This window comes from Bos indicus x Bos taurus, chromosome 3 (genome assembly GCF_003369695.1).
Source record: "Bos indicus x Bos taurus breed Angus x Brahman F1 hybrid chromosome 3, Bos_hybrid_MaternalHap_v2.0, whole genome shotgun sequence".
NCBI lineage: Eukaryota > Metazoa > Chordata > Mammalia > Artiodactyla > Bovidae > Bos > Bos indicus x Bos taurus.
Genome location: NC_040078.1, coordinates 83,725,923 through 83,746,730, shown reverse-complemented (window position 1 = coordinate 83,746,730; position 20,808 = coordinate 83,725,923). Strand labels below are relative to the sequence as shown.

At 39.3% G+C, this 20,808-nt stretch overlaps 1 protein-coding gene across 4 annotated transcripts in view; it reads left to right on the top strand.

The window, feature by feature from the left end:
* PATJ (PATJ, crumbs cell polarity complex component) overlaps positions 1-20,808 on the top strand; it is a 385,743-nt gene that overhangs the window by 317,220 nt on the left and 47,715 nt on the right. For all 4 annotated transcript variants that reach the window (XM_027537066.1, XM_027537067.1, XM_027537065.1 and 1 more), the window contains 2 exons: positions 13,038-13,121; positions 18,636-18,829. In XM_027537066.1, coding sequence (XP_027392867.1) covers positions 13,038-13,121; positions 18,636-18,829 — 278 coding nt within the window. The remainder of the gene's footprint in view (positions 1-13,037; positions 13,122-18,635; positions 18,830-20,808) is intronic.

Below are 20,808 nucleotides of genomic sequence, written 5' to 3'. Positions count from 1 at the left end.
GAAGAGAAAGCTTTTCAAAGTCTTAAAATGTGAAACATTTTTATATATTCAGAGAAATTCTTCTGTTAGCTATTTTATTGCTGTGATTTTCATTCCACATTTTAGTTTTCTGTAAATAGTGTGCAAGAATTTGCAATCCTTGAGTTTGAGTTTTAGGATAGCTTACCTAGTCCATTGCTTTAACACACACACACACACACACACACAGACACACACACTGGTGTTATTGCTTGCTGTGTAACTGATCGTTTAATCCTTACCCTTGCTTTTTATGTCAAAAGAACCTCTATCTCTATTGCTGACTTAATGATTAATTTTGTTGTCTATAGTTTATTACCTGAGAATATATCCGTGTTCCAAAATAACAGGTACTGAACACTGTGATCCCTTTTCCTTCACTTTGAAGGAAAGGTTGATAGGTATAGATCTTCATATCCTACCCCAAGCACATTAGAATAGATGAATAAATTGAGATTAGGATGTAAATAGACTCTTCGTTCCTTGTGTAGCATTTTATGAAGACTGTTCTGAGATTCTTGGAAAATCTGTGTAGTGAATTCTGTTAAAACGTGAGCAGAATAGAGAATCCAGATTTTAAAAACTGTGATTCCAAGAATGATAGATAAGTTCCTTTGACTCTTGCTGGCTTCCCCTGTATAACTATAACCTTCTCAGGTTCTCTGAACAGAAACAATTTTATATTCACTCTTTGAAGTTGGCAAGCAAAGCTGCATCAATTTGGCAAATACTATACTTCTTCGTAAATAATAATCTTATTGTATCCATGGTGGGAAAGCAGTATATTAAATGTATGCCAAATTATAAAATTGTTAAGTAAAATGAAAAAAAAAATTGTCTTAAAGGAACTATGACAATTATTGACTATATTCTGCCTTGGGTCCTGCATGTCCTTATGAGATATTGAAAGTAACCTCCTAACTTTTTGCTTCTTATGAATCAATGAGGGCATGTCAAATACTTTTTGCATCAAAGAAGGGGAAAAATTCTTGGTCTGTTGAAAGTGCGGAAGATTAGTTACTTTTCAACTTGTTTTGAATCATCTTTGCATTTTACCTTTGTAATTGGTTCAAAAAATATAGATACACAAAACGCACTGAGTATAAGCATAATAATACATGCCACAGCATAAGAAAAGTGCATTAATTCTTCCAACCTTGGATTACAACCCACTGCCTCAGTGTAGCAAGAACAACAGAGGACTGCCTTTGTCCACATGAGTCCTGCCATCTCTATAATAGATAGCATTTGTCCACCTTTCTGCTTTTATCAGGTTTCACGTTAGGCTTCTCAGTTTTGATGTAGTGAAGTATCGCCAGGGAAAAGGAGGAAGTACAGTCAGTTCTTGTTATTCATGGTAATTATGGTGTATAAAGATGCAGCAAACCCTGAATTAATGAATACTAAACCATTACTTCTAGAGGAAAGATAGGGTTAGATTCCTCCTCCAACTTCTGGTTACAACATTTTTAACAGATGAGAAATATATAACTTTGTTTTATGTGTGTTTCTGATTAAAGATACTTAATTCACTACATATTGTTGATTCATTAACATTGAATGGCAAACAGCTCTATATAACTCATAATTGAGCGAAGGTTGTCTAACACATGTATTTTCTTGGTCAGGCCCATAACAGCACAAAAATGCAAAACACATGGCACTAAAAAAGACTATTGAAAGGAAGCTTGTTTCCGGTCTGCGAGCTGAAACAAGAAAGCATAATGTTGCCTTGTTATACCTCAGCTATGAACAAATGAAGCTAGCAACTAAAATGTTTCCCCACTCTGCTTATGTCCACAAATTACCAGGAGTGCACCATGTATTTGGGGAAGTAGAGGAATTTGCAAATATGTAATCCACACAAAATATGTTTCAACCTAATTGAAATAGAAAAATAAAAATATTTAGGAACAGGACTCTTATAATCTGGTTTATATCTTATTGGCATTTGGATGGTCCATTGAACTTAGCCCTGAACAGTCCATGACTTGAGAAAAAAATAACCTAAAATATCCTTGTTGCATAATCTTTCTTGGAAAAGAAGCAATCAGTTATCTTCTAGGATTACCAATATAACAGAAAAAATAGAAATTAAAAAATATGGGCGAAAACTGGTGTCATTCATCCTTAGAGTCATGAATTTTGACTACTCTGACATATATGTATTTTGTCCTTCATATACCAGATGTGCCTCTTAAATCTTATAATATATGCACTGGGAGCCCTCATTAGCAGTTATTTAACGTCTATTTGGCTGACACTTTGTTTGACATTATTGTTCAAGTCGCTAAGTTGTGTTCAACACTTTGTGACCTCAGGTACATATATAATCTTATTTCCTCCTCAAACTCTAGCACGTAGGATTTGAGTTCTGTTTTACAGAGATAAAAACACTGGTCCAGACAGGTTACTAACTTAATAGAAATACCACAAAGTTATGATAAGTGGCAGAGCTAAAATCTGAACACAGGTTTTTATGGCCATAGCCAAGACCACTCCACCATATGTTGCTGCCTGGTGACTCAGGGGGTAAAGCGTCTGTCTGCCTGCAATACTGAAGACCTGGGTTCGATCCCTGGGTTGGGAAGATCCCCTGGAGAAGGAAATGGCAACCCACTCCAGTACTCTTGCCTGGAAAATTCCATGGACGGAGGAGCCTGGTAGGCTAAAGTCCATGGGATCACAGAGAGTAGCACACGGCTGAGCAACTTCACTTCCATTGTTTACAGGCTGGAAGAGTCGTCTGGTCAACTTGATAAGTCTACAGTAGATAAAATTGACCAGAAATTTTGTGCAGCTCTTTACAGACTGAATTTGAGCTGACCCACTGACTTGCTTTGGCCGATAGTAGTGAAAGTGGCATTTTGTGGCTTCCAGGTGGTATTGAGAGGCTTTGCTGCTTAGCTCTTGTCCTCTTAAAATACTGCCACCTTGAGAACAAGCCTGGACTGGCTTCCAGGAGGCAGACATACCATGTGGAGACAGTGCTTGGAGGAAGAGTGACCCAGCCATCCCAGCTGAAGCCCCGGCCAACCTAACTGCAAACTCCCAGAAGAGCCCAACTAACACAGCGTAGAGCAGAACTGGCCAGCTGAGCCCAGCCCTAAGCTTCACCCCACAGAACTATGAACAAACAAATGGTTAGCTTTCATTTTAAGCCCCTGTGTTTTGCCGCAATAGATAACTAATCCACTGTGATCCCGCTTCCATCTTTCTGATCTCTCTTAGCCTATAAGATTTGGGATTCTTCTGGTCTATTAGTTAGAAGGAGGTCTTATTCCTAGGCAAAGCCTAAACATCTGTGTAAAACAAAGATTTTCTCTGCTTTGCTGGGTTCATCAAGGTCTAAAGTTTTAGAGCTGGAATGACTTTAAAAGTCATGTAGCTCAGCTCTGTGCTTTAGTGATAATGATGTATCATGAACAAAGTGGTTCTTGCAGAATTGGCTACTGCAGAGCTGTCAGAAAATTTGACTCATTTTATTTCTGGGTCCTTCTTCCATACTCTACTGCCTTTTTTTTTTAAACCTCTCTTTGCATCAAAGCTCAAATCACATTCTAATTGAAATATAATAGGAAAGCTTGGTTTTTAAAGAATATGGTCACAAAGGATTTATAATAGCAAAGAATCATGTTCTTAAACATTCCTCCATGTATTTGTATTAATACAGTTTGGAGCCTATTGACTTTGCTCAAAGTGAGATATACTTTAGCAGTTTCAACCCACACTTTCTTTTTGAACTCTGTAATGGCCATAGACATCACAGATTAGTAACTTAATACTTCTACATGTGTTTTTCAATATAGAGTTTAATGTAGTTTTGGTTTGCACCTTTTACTACCCATTGATTTGACTTTTCTGCTGAGAAGGTGGTCTATAGTATAGAAGACATGTCTGCATGATTTTTGAACTTTGACAGCCATAGAGGGGAACTTTATTAAATGATGTTTAAAAGGAGCATTAATCCTCTAAGGCTGCAGACATGAACCATTACTTCTGCCGAAGGAACAAAAATGCCCATTTTATATATAACATTTTAAATTATTCTTTTAGTCTTCATAGATCTTTCTTATTAGGAGGGATTTTTTCCCCATAAAGCAGGAAAAAAGGATATAACATTTTTATGGATTATTGGTAAATATATTTTCCACCTAAATGTGAAGTTTAATATGAAACTTTCCTGTAGTTAAAATGTCCCTTAGGAGTGGATATGGGAACTTTTATGAGTATGACAAAGTTTAAGTTTAATTCCAGAGTGATCAAAATTAAGTTAAATGTGCCTTCAAGCAGTAAAATTAAGCCATATTATATACAGTTCTTTATATTGAGTTGACCAATTGGTTCAGTGAATATGTTGTTCAATAAAGTCCTTGGTAAAAATGGAAAACGTGTCTTATTATTACTTAAAACTAAGTGAACTTTTTGGCCAACCCAATAATAATATCTGTTATACAATTCTTTATCAAAGTTTCATCCTAAAATGCTTGTTAAAACAATCCACTGAATATCTAGAAATGAAAACTGTAAAATGTCATTCTATGGAAATAGTTCACCCGTACAAAGGTGCTTCAGTTCACAGGAGATCCTTAATTTTTCTAACACATGGCTTCTTTAAGTGTTATAGGCCTATTGTGACAACAGTAAAACTTTCTTTTGCTAGAATGACTGGTGTGTTTATGAGTTACTTTATCTACTTGTTGGCAGCTTACACAGTAAAGACAATGGTGATTGATGGGCTGAAATGTCTGATGACTCTGACTCTATTCAAGAATATGTTACTGCGTGCTGTGAAATTCTTTTCCAGCAATTCAGTTTAAATCCCCCTGGAGGTGTTTGTGATTTTTGTGGGGCTCTGTGATAATTAAGTCCCCCATACTTGGCTTTGTAAAATTGCTCTCCAAGCTGAAGTAAATCTTCTGGAAATTCAGATGGATTTAATATCCATTTGTGATGGATATTTTGGTTGTGTATCACTTTTACCATCAGAAACTTGTTTGGGTTAGAGTAAGATTATGACATGCTAACCCTGCCAGCCTCCTCTTTCTGGGTCATTTTGATGCCTTTTTCCATCTACAACTAACCTCTTGATAATCATTTAGCAAACATTTATTGAAGGCTTACATTGGGCTCAGCACCAGGATATAGAGAGGAGTTGGTAACAGTTCCCATCTGGAAGGGTTCCACTGAGGGTAAGAGGTGGTACAGGACCTAGGTCTATGAACAAGCCATCACAATACCGTAATTTCAATAATACTAAGATGTAGTAGTGACCACCAGACAGGTTGATCCACTTAACCAGGCAAGAGAGTCAGGGAAAGTTTGAAAAAAGAGGTGACTCTTGGCTGGCTCTAGTAGAATTTCATGAAACAAAGGAGGGAGCTTAAAGAGGGTACAGCCTTCAAGCATTTTGTACCGTTGGTACTTTCCAAATATAGATATATAGAATAACTGTAAAAATATACAGGAAACTTATTACTGTATGTTTCTGGTTAGGGAAATTGAGTGAAGTACAGATGCTGGGGAGAAACTTCTCAGTGTATATTATTTTGGGTCTAATACATGTACGAATTTTCTTTATATTTTAAAATAAATAAATACTATTCTTTTAGGAATGGAGACATTAGGACAGTGGTTCCTTAAACAATGTGATGAATCCCCTAACCAGCTCCTTCTTTCTGGCTGTCTGTTTTTTTAATGTTATCCCTAATTGTGGAATAAAGGCCTTTTTTTTTTTTTCAAGTTAGACATGTCTCAGATACAGGCTGGTGAGAGAGAAGTTTTTATGCAGAAGATTTTCCTATGTCTCTGAAATCTTGCCTTTCCCTTCTGTTTGGGGGAAACTCATTATTTAAGAGGCTCTCCAACTCACTGTTTCAAATTCTCTGGCTCTAGAGTTGGCAAGTCAAATGAGTAATTTAGAGTATCCACGGGAAACTATTGGTCTTATCTCAGGCAGTAAGTAAACAGGCCATCTTACTTAAATTCCTATTGTCCCAATGAAAGTCACACAACTACCAAGAGGAAATTAGTTTATATATATACATATATATGTATATATATATATATATATATATATATGTGTGTGTGTATATCAATCTTGGTTATCTATAAATGATTCTCAAGTCTGCTATTGGTTAGGAGAAATTAATCTGTTGTCTTGGATTGAACCCTTTTTATTTTAAACATTGATTTATCACTTGTATATAATGTGATACATTATATACAATGTGATACATTATATACAATGTGATACATTATATAGAAATAGTAACTTCTGCTCCAGTAGAAAAAATTGTTCAATGAATAATACAGGTACACAGAAAGAGGACTAAAAAGATGAAGGAAGGAAGGAGACAAGTATTGCAACAGAATTGATGCCATTTGGAAAATCCCAAGTTCATTTTTAGACAAATACAAAATAAAATATTTAAAGCAGATGAGAAGCTTGCAATAGTGGTAGGAACACAGATTTTGGTGTTAAATAGTCATCCCAAATTGCAATTTCACCTTTCTTCCTTAGAAGCTGCAAAGACCTGGTCAGGTCTGACCCTTCTGAGCCTTCTTTTCCCTAACTGTACATGAGACTAATAATGCTGAACTTGCTTAGTTGTTATGAGGACTAAATGGCACAAGTGGAAAGTGTGTGGCCTCTTTGGCACCGATGTTACGTAAGTGAGATGTTACCACTTCCTTACTGTGTGCTGGCATTCTACATGAAGCTTTATGTATAGGTAATATTGTTTAAACCATATAAAATGAGAAAGCTGAGAGGTTAACAGTTTTCCTATGGCCAGAAGTAGCAGGACCAGGATTTGGACTAAGTTTGACTCCAGAGGCCTAGCTCATAATCATTTGTCTCTACAGCTTCTTTCAGCAAAAGCCAGCAACCCACCCACAGGGAAATGATTAATAGGTTGCTTAGGTGGTAGGGAGGTCTAAGAGGGAGCGGATATATGTGTACATATAGTGATTCACTTCTCTGTACAATGTAAACTAACACAAGAGTAAAAAGCAATTATACTCCAATAATATATATATATATGAAGAACACAGAGAGCTTAATAACAAAAAATAAACAAACGATACAGTGTAAAAGAAGTCATTGGTACTGTTAGGTAGACTCACTGAGCCAGTGACGCTGACTGCTGAATCAGGAAGCAGACAGTGAATGAGACAGACGAAACAATGGCAGGTATCAGGTGACCTAGTCCAGGTGAGGAACAAATTACTTCTGGGAAGGGGCTGACGCCTGCCGGAGCATGATGTGAGTCTGCCATTCTGCACAACCTGCCCCTGGACTCATGTCCTGCACAACCAGAATCTTCACTGCAGCAAGTTCAGGAGTAACAAGTTGTCAGCTTCCTCCTGGTAAATACATAAAATGTGTGGAGCCAATTCTCTGACAAAACTCATGCGTTCAATTTTCTTCAGTTATTGCTGCTCCCAGATTTTTTTTTTTCTCAACATATTCTAAATAAATTAGGTCTGAAGAATGTCACTTACCAGCCATAATCACAACATCATGGGTAAGTGTTTAGATGAATACATAAGTTAAACATAACATTGATGTCCAAAGTTCTTTAGTATAGCTGACATGGAATGTTATTTAAATACGCAAAGATAGGAAGTGGGGGGAGGTGCACAGCTGGTGGGGAAGAAGGCACTCAGAACTGTGCCAACGAACAGTTTTGCTTGAATAGCTGAAGAGCATTAAAATTAGGAGAATACAATGAGCAGATAAGAATCATGTGTATAATTAACTCCAAATTTTCATTTGACATAATAAAGGTCACTCTTTCATCAATGACCATTTCATCTAATCATACTTTTTTTAAAGCAATAAGTAAAATTTTAATATAGCTTGTCAAATAGATGCCTAAAATATCCCAATCCAATATCTATTTTACTATTCTGTTCTGTGCTATGAACTGTATAAGTTTTGAAAAAGAAATCCTTTTTTTTTTTTTCCAATTCACTAGCCCACATTTGTAATTGAGCTGGTAATCTCTACCTCTCACCTCTATCACCCCCAGTTAAAACTATTGAGAACCACAGCTTCATAGAGCACTTTGGGTACACAAGGACACATGGTAAGAAATGTGACCTTTTTCTATCATCAAGTCAGAGTGTCTCACATTTTCTTGTGTTTTCACTGATGAATTTAAAACCTCAGCAGTAGTCAAGTTCATAGAAAGAAAGAAAGCTTTCAATCCAGAAAGACTCATAGACCAAAAACAGATCATTGAAAGTAATTTTACCACTTATTTGAGCCTATTAACAGTGTATTTGTTTTATGTATGACAGTTCATAGAGCACCCAGAAAGTATCTCAGAGTTTTGGATTCAGACTCCAGTGGGTCTTTTTCTTCTTTTTGAGTATGAACAAAGAGAAATTTCCCATTTGGCTTTTATAATGTTCCAAGATCAAAGGAGTTTATACTGAAAATTCAGCCCTATAAAAGCCATGTGTAGCATGAATTCAGTCTGATTCTCCCAAATCCAGTGAAAATGGGGTGTTTGGCCATCAAGCTTTGAAAACCAGCATTCCGCAGGGTATACCTAGGGCCCTGCTTTAGTTTCTACCTTCCTGGAAATGGTCCCTTAGTGTGATCTTGGCAGTGTTGTTGGGATGGCCTGAAGCCACTGACCTAGCAAATTTCTCAAAATTGTTGCCCTGAAACAGTGCAGAGAAACAAACTCTTGGTGGTATAAATGTTCCCTGGGTCTGGAAATTTCATAAGTCAGAGTTAAAACAAAGATTGGTCTAAAATCTTTTGCTGGTGCAGAGTCTGAAATATAAATTGTCTGGAGCAAGGAATCTTTCCTGGCTCTTTGGTGCTGCCTCTCTAACTGTTATAATAATAAAAAATGTTTTCAGAACTGTGTGGTGATAAAATGAAAGCCTTTAATATTGGAAAGATATTTGGAATCTAGATTGGTCATCTGGTTCAAGTCCTCTGGTTTTCTTTTACTGCTTCTCCAGCATTTGTATAGGAAACTCATTTTTGTTTTATTATTTTTTTTTTAAAATAAAGTTTCATTCTTATTCAGTCACTAAGTCACATCGGACTCTTTGCCACCCCATGGACTGCAGCACACAAGGCTTCCCTGTCCACCATCTCCCAGATCTTGGTCAAACTCATGTCCACTGAGTCAGTGATGCCATCTAACCATCTTATCCTTTGTCGTCCACTTCTCCTCCTGCCTCAATCTCTTCTAGCCTCAGGATCTTTTCCAGTGAGCTGGCTCTTTGTGTCCGGTGGCTGAAGTATTGGAGTGTCAGCTTCAGCATCAGTCCTTCCAATGAATACTCAGGCTTGATTTCCTTTAGGATTGACTGGTTTGATCTCTTTGCCGTCCATTTGGAGGTTTTTCCTATCTTACACATTTTGTAAGAAATATTTCATTCATTTACTTCAAGTCAATTTAATTCTAATTCTGAGTCTCTATACTTCTGGACTGAAGCAGTATCATTGTCAGTCCTTTTGGAGGCCCATTAGCTGTCAGGATTCTGGTTCTGTCACAGAGCTCCCTGACACTGGGGACCCTTGGTCATTGTCATCAGTTCACCCTGGTAATCACCAAGCCATGCTTGCCCTAGCCTGATGATCTCTTCAGAAGTCCTGCCACTTCCAGGCCCTGATGCTTGGGACTCAGGACTTCTTTCAAGGTGGGATCCATTACACCTAGAGTCCGCTGCCCTTGACCATTGTGTGCAGGTTCTTGCAACTTGTGTGTGTGTGTGGGTGTGGCAGGGAATGGGAGGACAGTGGGCAGTGCAGGGCTCAGTTCCTCAGTTCTCAGGTGACACACAAATCTCCATTTCTAGTCTCCATTCAAAAGCGTTTTTCTGCATTTCTCTAATAATTAATGATGTTTAGCATCTTTTCATGGAGAAGGCAATGGCACCCCACTCCAGTACTCTTGCCTGGAAAATCCCATGGATGGAGGAGCCTGGTAGGCTGCAGTCCATGGGGTCGCAAAGAGTCGGACTCGACTGAGCGACTTCACTTTCACTTTTCACTTTCACGCATTGGAGAAGGAAATAACAACCCACTCCAGTGTTCTTGCCTGGAGAATCCCAGGGACGGGGGAGCCTGGTGGGCTGCTGTCTATGGGGTCGCATAGAGTCGGACACGACTGAAGCGACTTAGTAGCAGCAGCATCTTTTCATGTGCCTCTTGGTCATCTATATGTCTTCTTTGGAGAAATGTCTCTTTAGGTCTTCTGCTCATTTCTTGATTGGATTGTTTGGGGTTTTTTTTTGTTATTGAGCTGCATGAACTGTTAGTACATTTTGGAGATGAATCCCTTCTCAGTTGCTTCATTTGCAAATATTTATGTGGAATCTAGAAAAATGATACAGTTCAGTTCAGTTGCTCAGTCATGTTCAACTCTTTGTGACCCCATGAACCACTGTACCCCATGAACTGCAGCACGCCAGGCCTCACTGTCCATCACCAACTCCTGGAGTCCACCCAGACCCATGTCCATTGAGTCGGCGAAGCCATCCAACCATCTCATCCTCTGTCGTCCCTTCTCCTGCCCTCAATCTTTCCCAGCATCAGGGTCTTTTCCAATGAGTCCACTCTTTGCATCAGGTGGCCAAAGTATTGGAGTTTCAGCTTCAGCATCAGTCCTTGCAATGAACACACGGGACTGATCTCCTTTAGGATGGACTGGTTAGATCTCCTTGCAGTCCAAGGGACTCTCAAGAGTCTTCAACACTACAGTTCAAAAGCATCAATTCCTTGGCGCTCAGTTTTCTTTATAGTCCAACTCTCACATCCATACATGACCACTGGAAAAACCATAGCTTTGACTAGATGGACCTTTGTTGACAAAGTAATGTCTCTGCTTTTTAATATGCTATCTAGGTTGGTATAACTTTCCTTCCAAGGAGTAAGTGTCTTTTAATTTCATGGCTGCAGTCACCATCTGCAGTGATTTTGGAGCTCCCAAAAATAAAGTCAGCCACTGTTTCCACTGTTTCCCCATTTATTTGCCATGAAGTGATGGGACCAGATGCCATGATCTTAGTTTTCTGAAAGTTGAGCTTTAAGCCAACTTTTTCACTCTCCACTTTCACTTTCATCAAGAAGCTTTTTAGTTCCTCTTCACTTTCTGCCACAAGGGTGGTGAAATCTGCATATCTGAGGTTATTGATATGTCTCCCAGCAATCTTGATTCCAGCTTGTGTTTCTTCCAGCCCAGCGTTTCTCATGATGTACTCTGCATATAAGTTAATAAGCAGGGTGACAATATACAGCCTTGACGTACTCCTTTTCCTATTTGGAACCAGTCTGTTGTTCCATGTCCAGTTCTAACTGTTGCTTGCTGACCTGCATACAGATTTCTCGAGAGGCAGGTCAGGTGGTCTGGTGGTCTGCCCATCTCTTTCACATGAACCTCTTTATATGGCAGGAATAGAGATGTAGACATAGAGAATGGACATGTGGACATGGGGGTGGGAGGAGGGGTGGGGTGACTTGGGAGAACGGCGCTGGCTGTATACACTAGCATATGTCAAACAGATGGCTGGTGGGCACCTGCCGCATAGTGCAGAGGGCTCAGCTTCATGCTCTGTGGTGACCTAGATGGGTGGGATGGCGGGGAGGGAGACCCACGAGGGAGGGGATATGTGTATACACACAGCTGATTTACTTCGCTGAACAGCAGAAATTGTAAAGCATTGTACAACTGTACAAAAACAACTGTACCCCCAACAAAAACAAAGGCACCCAGAGAAGCACACACAAGAAAGTGCTTTCCTTCTCGCAGCGGTCTGCCGGCACACCTAGCACCTGATTGCCATCGCCTTTTCAGTGCCCTTCGTTTCAGTTTTATAAGCAGTGGAAAGAACCAGTGACTTCTGGTATATTCAGTTTTCAGAAACTGAAACACCACAAAAATCCCTGAGGCAAGGGATTTCAAAGCTTGACTTCTTGATCAGTATGAGGGGGGAAAGGGAGGAAAATTGTGTGAACATAGCAGTTGAATATTTTTTTTAAAATAATCTTACCAAAACATGTAAATAATTGGGTGCTCAGTCAGCTCAGTCATGTCTGACTCTTTGCGACGCCTACGGACTGTAGCCCACCAGGCTCCTCTGTCCATGGGATTTTCCGGCCTAGAATATGATATATAGGTACAAATTCATCTGGAAGCATCCTTAGGAAACTGCAATAGTTGTTGATGGTTGTTTCTGGGGAGCTGGACTGAGGGCCAGGTGCAGAAGGCAGTCCCTTTCTAGTTCACCACACCCTGCAGTTCTGCTTGAGTCCTTTATATTGGTACTTTGTATATGTTATTTTTATGATGATAAAAAATTTAAGGTTATTACTTCAAAGAAAAAAATTTTTTCATTCATTAACCATGAGACACTTTCCTCAACCAAGCCTTACCTATCTTAACGAATTGTCCTGATTCTGTGGCTCAGAATCCTGAGTTCAGGAGTTAATTTGCCCAAGATTACATGATGCCCAAGAGTCAGGATTTGAGCCCACATCTATTTTACACATAGATCTGTGAATGCCCTTTCCCCCACCCCAGGCTCTGTCCTCCAGGGCTAGTTCATTCCACTTTCTTGTCTTTAACTGCCCAAGTAATGAGGCCTGACAGACCCCCTTCATCAGGCCACACATTTATGTCAAATCCTTGAATACCAATAAATACCTGAAACCATGTTTCAAAATATACCATAAAATGTAAATGAGAATGACACATAGTTCACGTCAAGTTTATACACAGCAGCAGCAGTATGGAGTTAAAGTAAAGCACATGGGGGAAGTTTAACTTGAAATGTTAGGCAAAACCAGTCCTAAAAGAATGAAATAATAAACTTGGGAAAAATTAATTATACCTCTGAATATACCATAAATGTGTCTTTTGTTTAAGTCAAATAAAAATGGCTGTATTAACAAATAGCAAATTATGAGTTGCTGCCTATAGTTTCATTGTTGGCTTAAGGAAACATTTCTGGTTGTTAAAAATTAATAAGCATTTGTTTTTTTATAGGATGCTATAGTTATACATGAAGTCTATGAAGAAGGGGCAGCAGCCCGAGATGGAAGACTTTGGGCTGGTGACCAGATATTAGAGGTATGTGATTATGCATTCTGGTTTATACCAATAAGTATGGGTCCTAATTTAGTGACCTTGATCCACAGTCACTGTACCGATTCACGGTCTTCTACTCAGTTATGTTGTTGTAGTCACCAAGTTGTGTCTGACTCTTTTGTGACCCCATGGACTGTAGCCCATCAGGTTCCTCTGTCCATGGGATTTCCCAGGTAAGAATACTGAAGCAGGTTGCCATTTCCTTCTCCAGAGGATCTTCCTGACTCAGAGATTGAACCCATGTCTCCTGTACTGACAGGCAGATTCTTTACCATCGAGACACCTAGGAAGCCCCTACTCAATTATATCCTCACTTATTTCTTTCTCAGTGTGACAAAACATGTACTTTATTCTTTTTTCTTTTTTGATGTATATCAAATAACTGTCAGTAGAATCATGACAGATTATCAATCTAAATCTGTCTGTGAAAACTTTTTTTTTGATTAAAGGGGAAAGTACAACTAAACATTCTATAATCAGATGAAACTATAACTTCACAATTTGATTTTCTTTTTGCTTCCCTACTATACCTTATAAATTCCCTTCTAAAAGCACATACATATAGATGTACACATAAACATGCACATCTAGTATTTTAAAAAACTTTATTGCAGCTTTAAGTATTAATATTATTTTCTTATTCCTAGTACGTATTGGCATCAAATGGAGATCCCTGCCCTGGCACCTTTGTTTCCTAGCTGATGAAAATGTAGAATCCTCTCCCTTTAGGTGGTATATGGTACTTATTAAAAATTGAAATGCTTAACTTGCCTCTTTTTAAAGGACTCTCATTTAGCAAAGGTGTTAAAGCCTTTTAAAAAGAGCTGAGGCTGGCAACATCTAAACTAGGGAATGGATGAATGGAAAGTTAATGCCAGGCATTCTGGTAGGTGAAACTAAAGAGCATTTTCAATGGTGTGAAACTTTTAGGCAACATTTCTTTCTTTCATTGGATGAATTTAATTGAATAGTTAACATTTTATGGTGGATATGTGCAGTTTTGCTTTGCAACTTTAATATAGCACATTATGAATGACATCATAGAATTTTATTTTTCCCTTTGGTGGTTCAAGTCTGCCTCCCAAGATGAAACCAGAGATATAATTAAGGGTAGAAAACATAGGCAAGAAGGAGTTAAAAGAGAGACCAGGCTGACTGCATATTAAATTCAGGGCAAGTTATTGGGTTTCTCTGCAGGCCTTTACTGCACTTCATCATTGGATTAGGACATATTCCCAGTGCATTCATTAAGGTGCAAGTGTATGAGGTTAGAAAAATAAATGTAGCCTCTTTGGGAATCGGCGTGACTGCTTTAGCATACAGCACCGTTTTTTGGTGGTCAGGAGTTTTGAGAGTTTTTTCCCCCTCTGTAGGTTTTCTAAATAACTGATACTATCATAATTGGCTTTACAGAGGGATAGATTGAATATTCAAAAGAGTACAGATACATACAGGCCTTGATACTTAACATGATATGTAAGCCCACAAATTTTTCTGTAATAGTCATGTGGAGTTAAATCTAATATGTGCATTGCTTTATTGTGGCAGTGGTTGCACAGGTATAAATTCACAGTATAAACTGTATATTTTAAATATGTATAGTTTATCTTATAACAGTTATACCTCAATAAAAGAAAATTTTTTTAAATATATCTACTCGTTTTGAGTTGACCCTCAGCTGTAGCCATTCTCTTTCATAAAATATATTCATGTACAAGTGAACACTCAGGATAGAGTAGCATGAAGAAAGCAAATGTGTTTTAAGTGCAAGGAGAATTTGAAAGGTCAACTAAACCATTTCCTGGCATCTGGCCGAATTATATTACCCAGTGTGGATGGATGGTCTACACTTCTCAATAAAAATAGCCAGATAGGCTCTTCTCTTACACCAGGCAGGATCTTGTCCACAAAAGCATATTGTGTGTTTAGCTAAGAAATGTACGTCTCAGTTTGGTCAGGGAACACGTTTCCTTCCTAAGTAGCCGTAGACTCCACATTTGAACTTGTTCTAATTGTGGTTGCTGTATATGGATGCGTAATGAGGCCTAATCAGCCTGGAGTCTGCAGGTTGCCTCAAGAAGAAGACAGGCAAACTTTGGTAATACATTTCCGAACAATGGCCTTTCTGCTTTTGAGAGTTCTCTGCATGGTGCAGCCTGGCCTTCATGAAAAGTGAAAGTGAAGGTGAAAGTTGCTCAGTCGTGTCCGACTCTTTGCAACAGCATGGACTATGCAGTCCATGGAATTCTCTAGGCCAGAATACTGGAGTGGGTAGCCTTTCCCTTTTCCAGGGGATCTTCCCAACCCAAGGATCAAACCCAGGTCTCCCGCATTTCGGGCAATTTATACCAGTTGAGCCATAAGGGAAGCCCAAGAATACTGGAGTGGGTCGCCTATCCCTTCTCCAGCAGATCTTCCCAACCTAGGAATCGAACCAAGGTCTACTGCATTGCAGGTGGATTCTTTACCAACTGGTAGCTCAACCCCAGATAGTTCAGTTGGCCTTCCATGGTTTTATACTATTGTTTTATGTTAAATTAGGACAAGCCAGATTTTGCTTACAAATATATAGTGAAATAATAGCCTGGCAAGATTTATGATTCTATGATTAACATGGGCTGTTTTCTTTCTGGTTCTTTTTTTAAGGGTCAGTCCCTCCTCTTACCCTTCCTCTATTCCCATTATCCTCTTCTATTTTTGTGCAAGTAGGGGAAGAAAGAATAGAGAGCTAATACCTGGTTTTCCCTGTGGAATAAAATAATGAGGGGCTGCTGCCCTAGTTTGTTTATTCTTTCCTTCCAAAGCAGCAACTCACCCATTTCCCCACATGCCTTTCCTCCCTCAGGGACATGATAGACCCCCATGGACAACTGGGGCTTCCTATGATCCTTCTCAAACAAGAAGCCCTGCTGTTACCACTCCTCATCCTTTACAATCAATATTCTAATGCATCTGGGGCTTATGTAAGGCACTTAATACATCACTGCACCATATTCTAACCACTCAGCAATGTTTCTCTTACAATTATTGGTGCATTTAGTGATGCCTCTTGGTGGCTCAGTGGTAAAGAATTTGCCAGCCAATGCAGAAGACATGAGTTTGATTCCTGGATCAGGAAGATCTCCTGGAGAAGGAAATAGCAACCCACTCTAGTATTCATGGCATTCCACTCCAGCATTCTTGCCTGGGAAATCCCAAGGATTGAGGAGCCTGGCGGGGTACAGTCCATGACATCACAAAGAGTCAGACAGGACTGAGCAACTAAACAAGAACTTGATTCACAGATGAGAAAATGAAAACTTTGAACTTGCAACAGATCACTTTGATTTGAACAGACATCTTGATGCTGGTATTTAGACTGAATTGTTTTTGTAATATTAGAGTTTAATGACAGTGCTTTTAATTAAAACATAATTGTTAAGGCCTTTCAAAGGGTATTTTAGAGGCTTAGAGAATTCACCTTCAATCCATGGAGGTAACTATATTTCAGTTGAGTAGCAGAAGTGGTCTTGTGTGCCATCTATTGGAATACAGGAAAATAATCAGCTCAGACCACATTTTCTGGAGACATTGTTTTCCCCTTTGTCTGTGGGTTTACCTCGTAAACAAAGGAAGTGCGATCATGGCCCTCAAGTAATAGCGAATGCTGTCACTGATTACCAGCCCTGACTGTAGTTACTTCAGTTCCTTGTAAAAATATGTTTCTATTTTCTGTCAACCACGTGTCAGGTCCTGTGCCAAACGTACTACAGGGTTTATTTCATTTAATCCTCACAACAAAGTACATAGATACTATAATGATTGTTGTTATCATTATCTCTAATTCATGGAAGGCAGACTTGAAACTCGTCTTGAGTTATCTCTTTAAGGTTTCACATAGTAAGTTGAAATCGGCACTCAAAGCAAATTCTATCTATACCTAAAACCTATGCTTAACTATTGTTATTCTGGGTGTTGTTAATCTAAGTGATTCACAAACCCACCAGGATATATCAGAAAAGAAAAAGCAGCTTGAAAATTAGGCTTTTAAATATTTTCTTGACTCACAGCATCAACTTTAAATAATCACTCAAAAATCACTTTCTCCAGGAAGGGCTCATTCCTCTTTTCTCCCATCTATGTAATCACTCTTTAAGCACAAGTAGTGAGTCTTTAAAATGTTAGAAGTGGAAAAGCCTTAGCCCAGCCCCTCATTGTATAGGTGAAGGAATGGCGGTCCAGAGATAGATGGACATGCCCAAGCCACACAGACTGAGACCAACATCTTGAGAGAAACTGGTCCATGGCCTGGGCCTATCCTTCCCTTGGTTTGACTCTTTTCGTAACTATGACCTTTCGTAACTATGACCTTTTCTTCTGAGTCTGGGTTACTGTGTCCGTCAATTTGGCCCATGTGTCAAATTGACTTAGCAACATCCATACTAGACTTTCTCTGTGGCTGGGGCAAGTCTTAGAGTGAGATGAGGCAGCACGGTATGGAGACTGGCTGGAAAGATAGTCTGGGTTCATATTACGGCCCCTCCACGTGCTAGCTGTGTAACCTTGCTCAAGTCACTTAACCTCTGCATGCCTCAGTTTCCTCATCTGTAAAATGGAAATATTATCAGAGAGTTCATGTAAATGCTCATAAAGGGCTAATTTAATTTCAATCTCTGGATCAGAAAGATCTCCTGGGAAAGGAAATGGCAACCTATTCCAGTATTCTTGCCTGGGAAATCCCATGGACAGAGAGCCTAGTGTTCTATTCAATCCCATGAACAGAATAGTCCATGAGGTCGCTAAAGAGTTGGACACCACTTAGCAACTAAACAACAATGACACAACCATTTGTTAAGTGAAAAATAAGTTGGCTATGATTTCCATTGAACAGACAAGGGAAATGGAGCTTCACAGAGGTTACACAACTTGCCCAGACTCACATGACTGACTAGAAGCAGGGCCTCAGTGTCACTCAGTGCTGTTTCCAGTATATTTGCTGTCTAATGCATGGCCCTGTCTATACTCACTTAGATCCAGATTCAAATCAGTGGACTTCAGAAAGTATTTGACCATGTCAGAAATATCAGCCCCTCATTTCCTCCTGGCCTGTTCTGAAATAGTCGTGATGTTAGCAATTAAGAGTGAGGATGTCAAATTCAATCAGCAAACTGAATCCAAAAAATGCTGACCAAATACTAATATTAATTTCCCCTTTGACCTCAATTGAATGAGCCAAGTAGTCCCTGCTGTCTCGTGTTGAGTCCATAGTAAAGTTCACAGCTACCTAAAATTGCATTATCATGTGACTAACCCACCCTCTGTAATTACTTGGGGCAGGGGAGTGTAAGGGCCACGTCCATGGTACTTGAAGCAGCTATGACTGCTATTGGGCACTCCCTGTGTGCTTTGGAACTGGCTGGAAATTTCTGGAAGCTTTCCACTGATTGGGTCAAGGAGCTGCTGAAGGCAGAGAGGTCTCTGCTATTGCATCCCTGTCTCAGATGCCTGTTGTTCCAGGTTAATGGGATTGACCTGCGGCGCGCCAGCCATGAAGAAGCCATCACAGCCCTGAGGCAGACCCCCCAGAAGGTACGACTGGTGGTGTATAGAGATGAAGCACACTACAGGGATGAGGAGAACTTGGAGATTTTCCCCGTGGATCTGCAGAAGAAGGCTGGTCGAGGACTGGGCTTGAGCATCGTTGGAAAACGGTAAGGAAATGGTGTCAGAGTCAGGATTGATCAGCCTTGTTCCTTCAGAGTTCTAGGGACTAAAGCTGATAAACACTGAAAGATAAAGCCATGTATAAACTAATGATGTGATCTCTAAAATTAACATGTTTATGACTATTTGAATGAGATAGGTCATGTTACTAAGCAAGACCTTAGCCAAGAAACATGTCATATAAAGTGAAGTGAAGTCGCTCAGTCGTGTTCGACTTTTTGCAACCCCATGGACTGTAGTCTGCCAGGCTTCTCCATCCATGGGATTTTCCAGGCAAGGGTATTGGAGTGGGTTTCCATTTCCTTCTCCAGGGGATCTTCCCGACCCAGGGATTGAACCCAGGTCTCCCACATTGCAGGCAGACACTTTACCCTCTGAGCTAAATCAACCCAGACTGTTCCTATTTTTTCCTCTTAAAGAGTAAAAACAGAGTCAACAAGGTTCTTTCTACTTGGAGTCACTTAGATCTAAGGCTGGCAGGGGTTGATTAAAACGACCATACCTAAGAAACAGCTGGTAGCAAGAAAGAGATTTACATATACAGTGTTGGGTTAGGAAAATTGCTCTACCATGGAGTGCCATGTTAATTTCATACTCTGTTAAACCAGTTGAGGAGTTACTGAAACTAGCTGAGTTGACATGGTCAAGAGACATTGATTCTTCATGACAGTAGTCTTCTATTAAGAAAGATATCTTGCAAATAATAGCTTGCACCAAAAATATAGGTAGATCCTGGTGACCAGGCTACTCTTTTGAAATCTATGCTCCTTACCCATGTGATAGGAATTGCAGTAATTATTTCAGAACAGTATTAGTAGACTAGAGAAATCAGAAGATCTTAAAACTGTAGTTCCAGCTTCCACAGTTTACTGACTTTAGATATCTAGTGTGTATTTATTCCAACAGGGCTGTAGGATTTTCATGTGATGCCCCAATATAGCCTTAAAAGGTATCAACCATATTCTTAGGAAGAATCAAAGTTGGTTTTATATGTTGTGTCATGTATCCCCACTGACCTCTGTTGACTAGCCTGGTGCTTTGTTCCAAATGGTCTGGTCTATTATTAAGACATTAGCTACCATTTTTGAGCACTGGTTTTGTGCCTTGTACTGTGTAGTCATGATCTTATATTTTATTTCAGTGCCATAAAACCATCACTTTGGAAATGTATTACAAAACAAAAGAGCTGAGACTCATATTTATAAGCATACTCAGTACACCTGTGGGTGCAGAATAACTGATGGAGCCCACGTTGAAGCTTGCTTTCTTGTTGTGATCATACATGTGCTTGGAGAGAGTCCTTTTAGAATAATGGTTTTTTCTTTATTGTCTCATAGTGAGTGGATTGATGAAATAACCTTCATACAAAATGAGCACTTTAGATTGAGTTTGTAAGGAACATTTACATTCTTAGCACAAAAGGTTTTATTGTAGAAGATCAGATGTATAAGCTCTCAAAATTCTTTGCCTAGCAATTCCACAACTAGGAATTTATCCTAAATACAGGCTGTAGATATGTTATTCACTGCACATTGCTTACAGTAGCTAGAGAAGTAAATAACCTATATTTCCATCAACAGTTTACTAATAAATGAATTTAGCGAATAGTAATAGTTCCTTAAAACATTGGGTAAGCGCCACGTGGTAATAAAGACCAATTGCCAAAGTGTGTTAAGTGAAAGAAAAAAAGTTAAACAAAGCTGGAGGGAAAAAAAGACTGTATGTTCTTTTATATCCATTTACACACGTATGTACCATACACACGTGCATTGCTTTTGTATCCACAGAATATTGGTCTTTCCAGGTGGCTCAGGGGTAAAGAATCCATCTGCCAATGCAGGAGGCATGGGTTCAATCCCTATGTTCAGGAAGATCCCCTGGAGGAGAAAATGACAACCCCCTCCAATATTTTTACCTGGGAAATGCCATGAACAGAGGAGCCTGGTGGGCGGTAGTCTATGGGGGT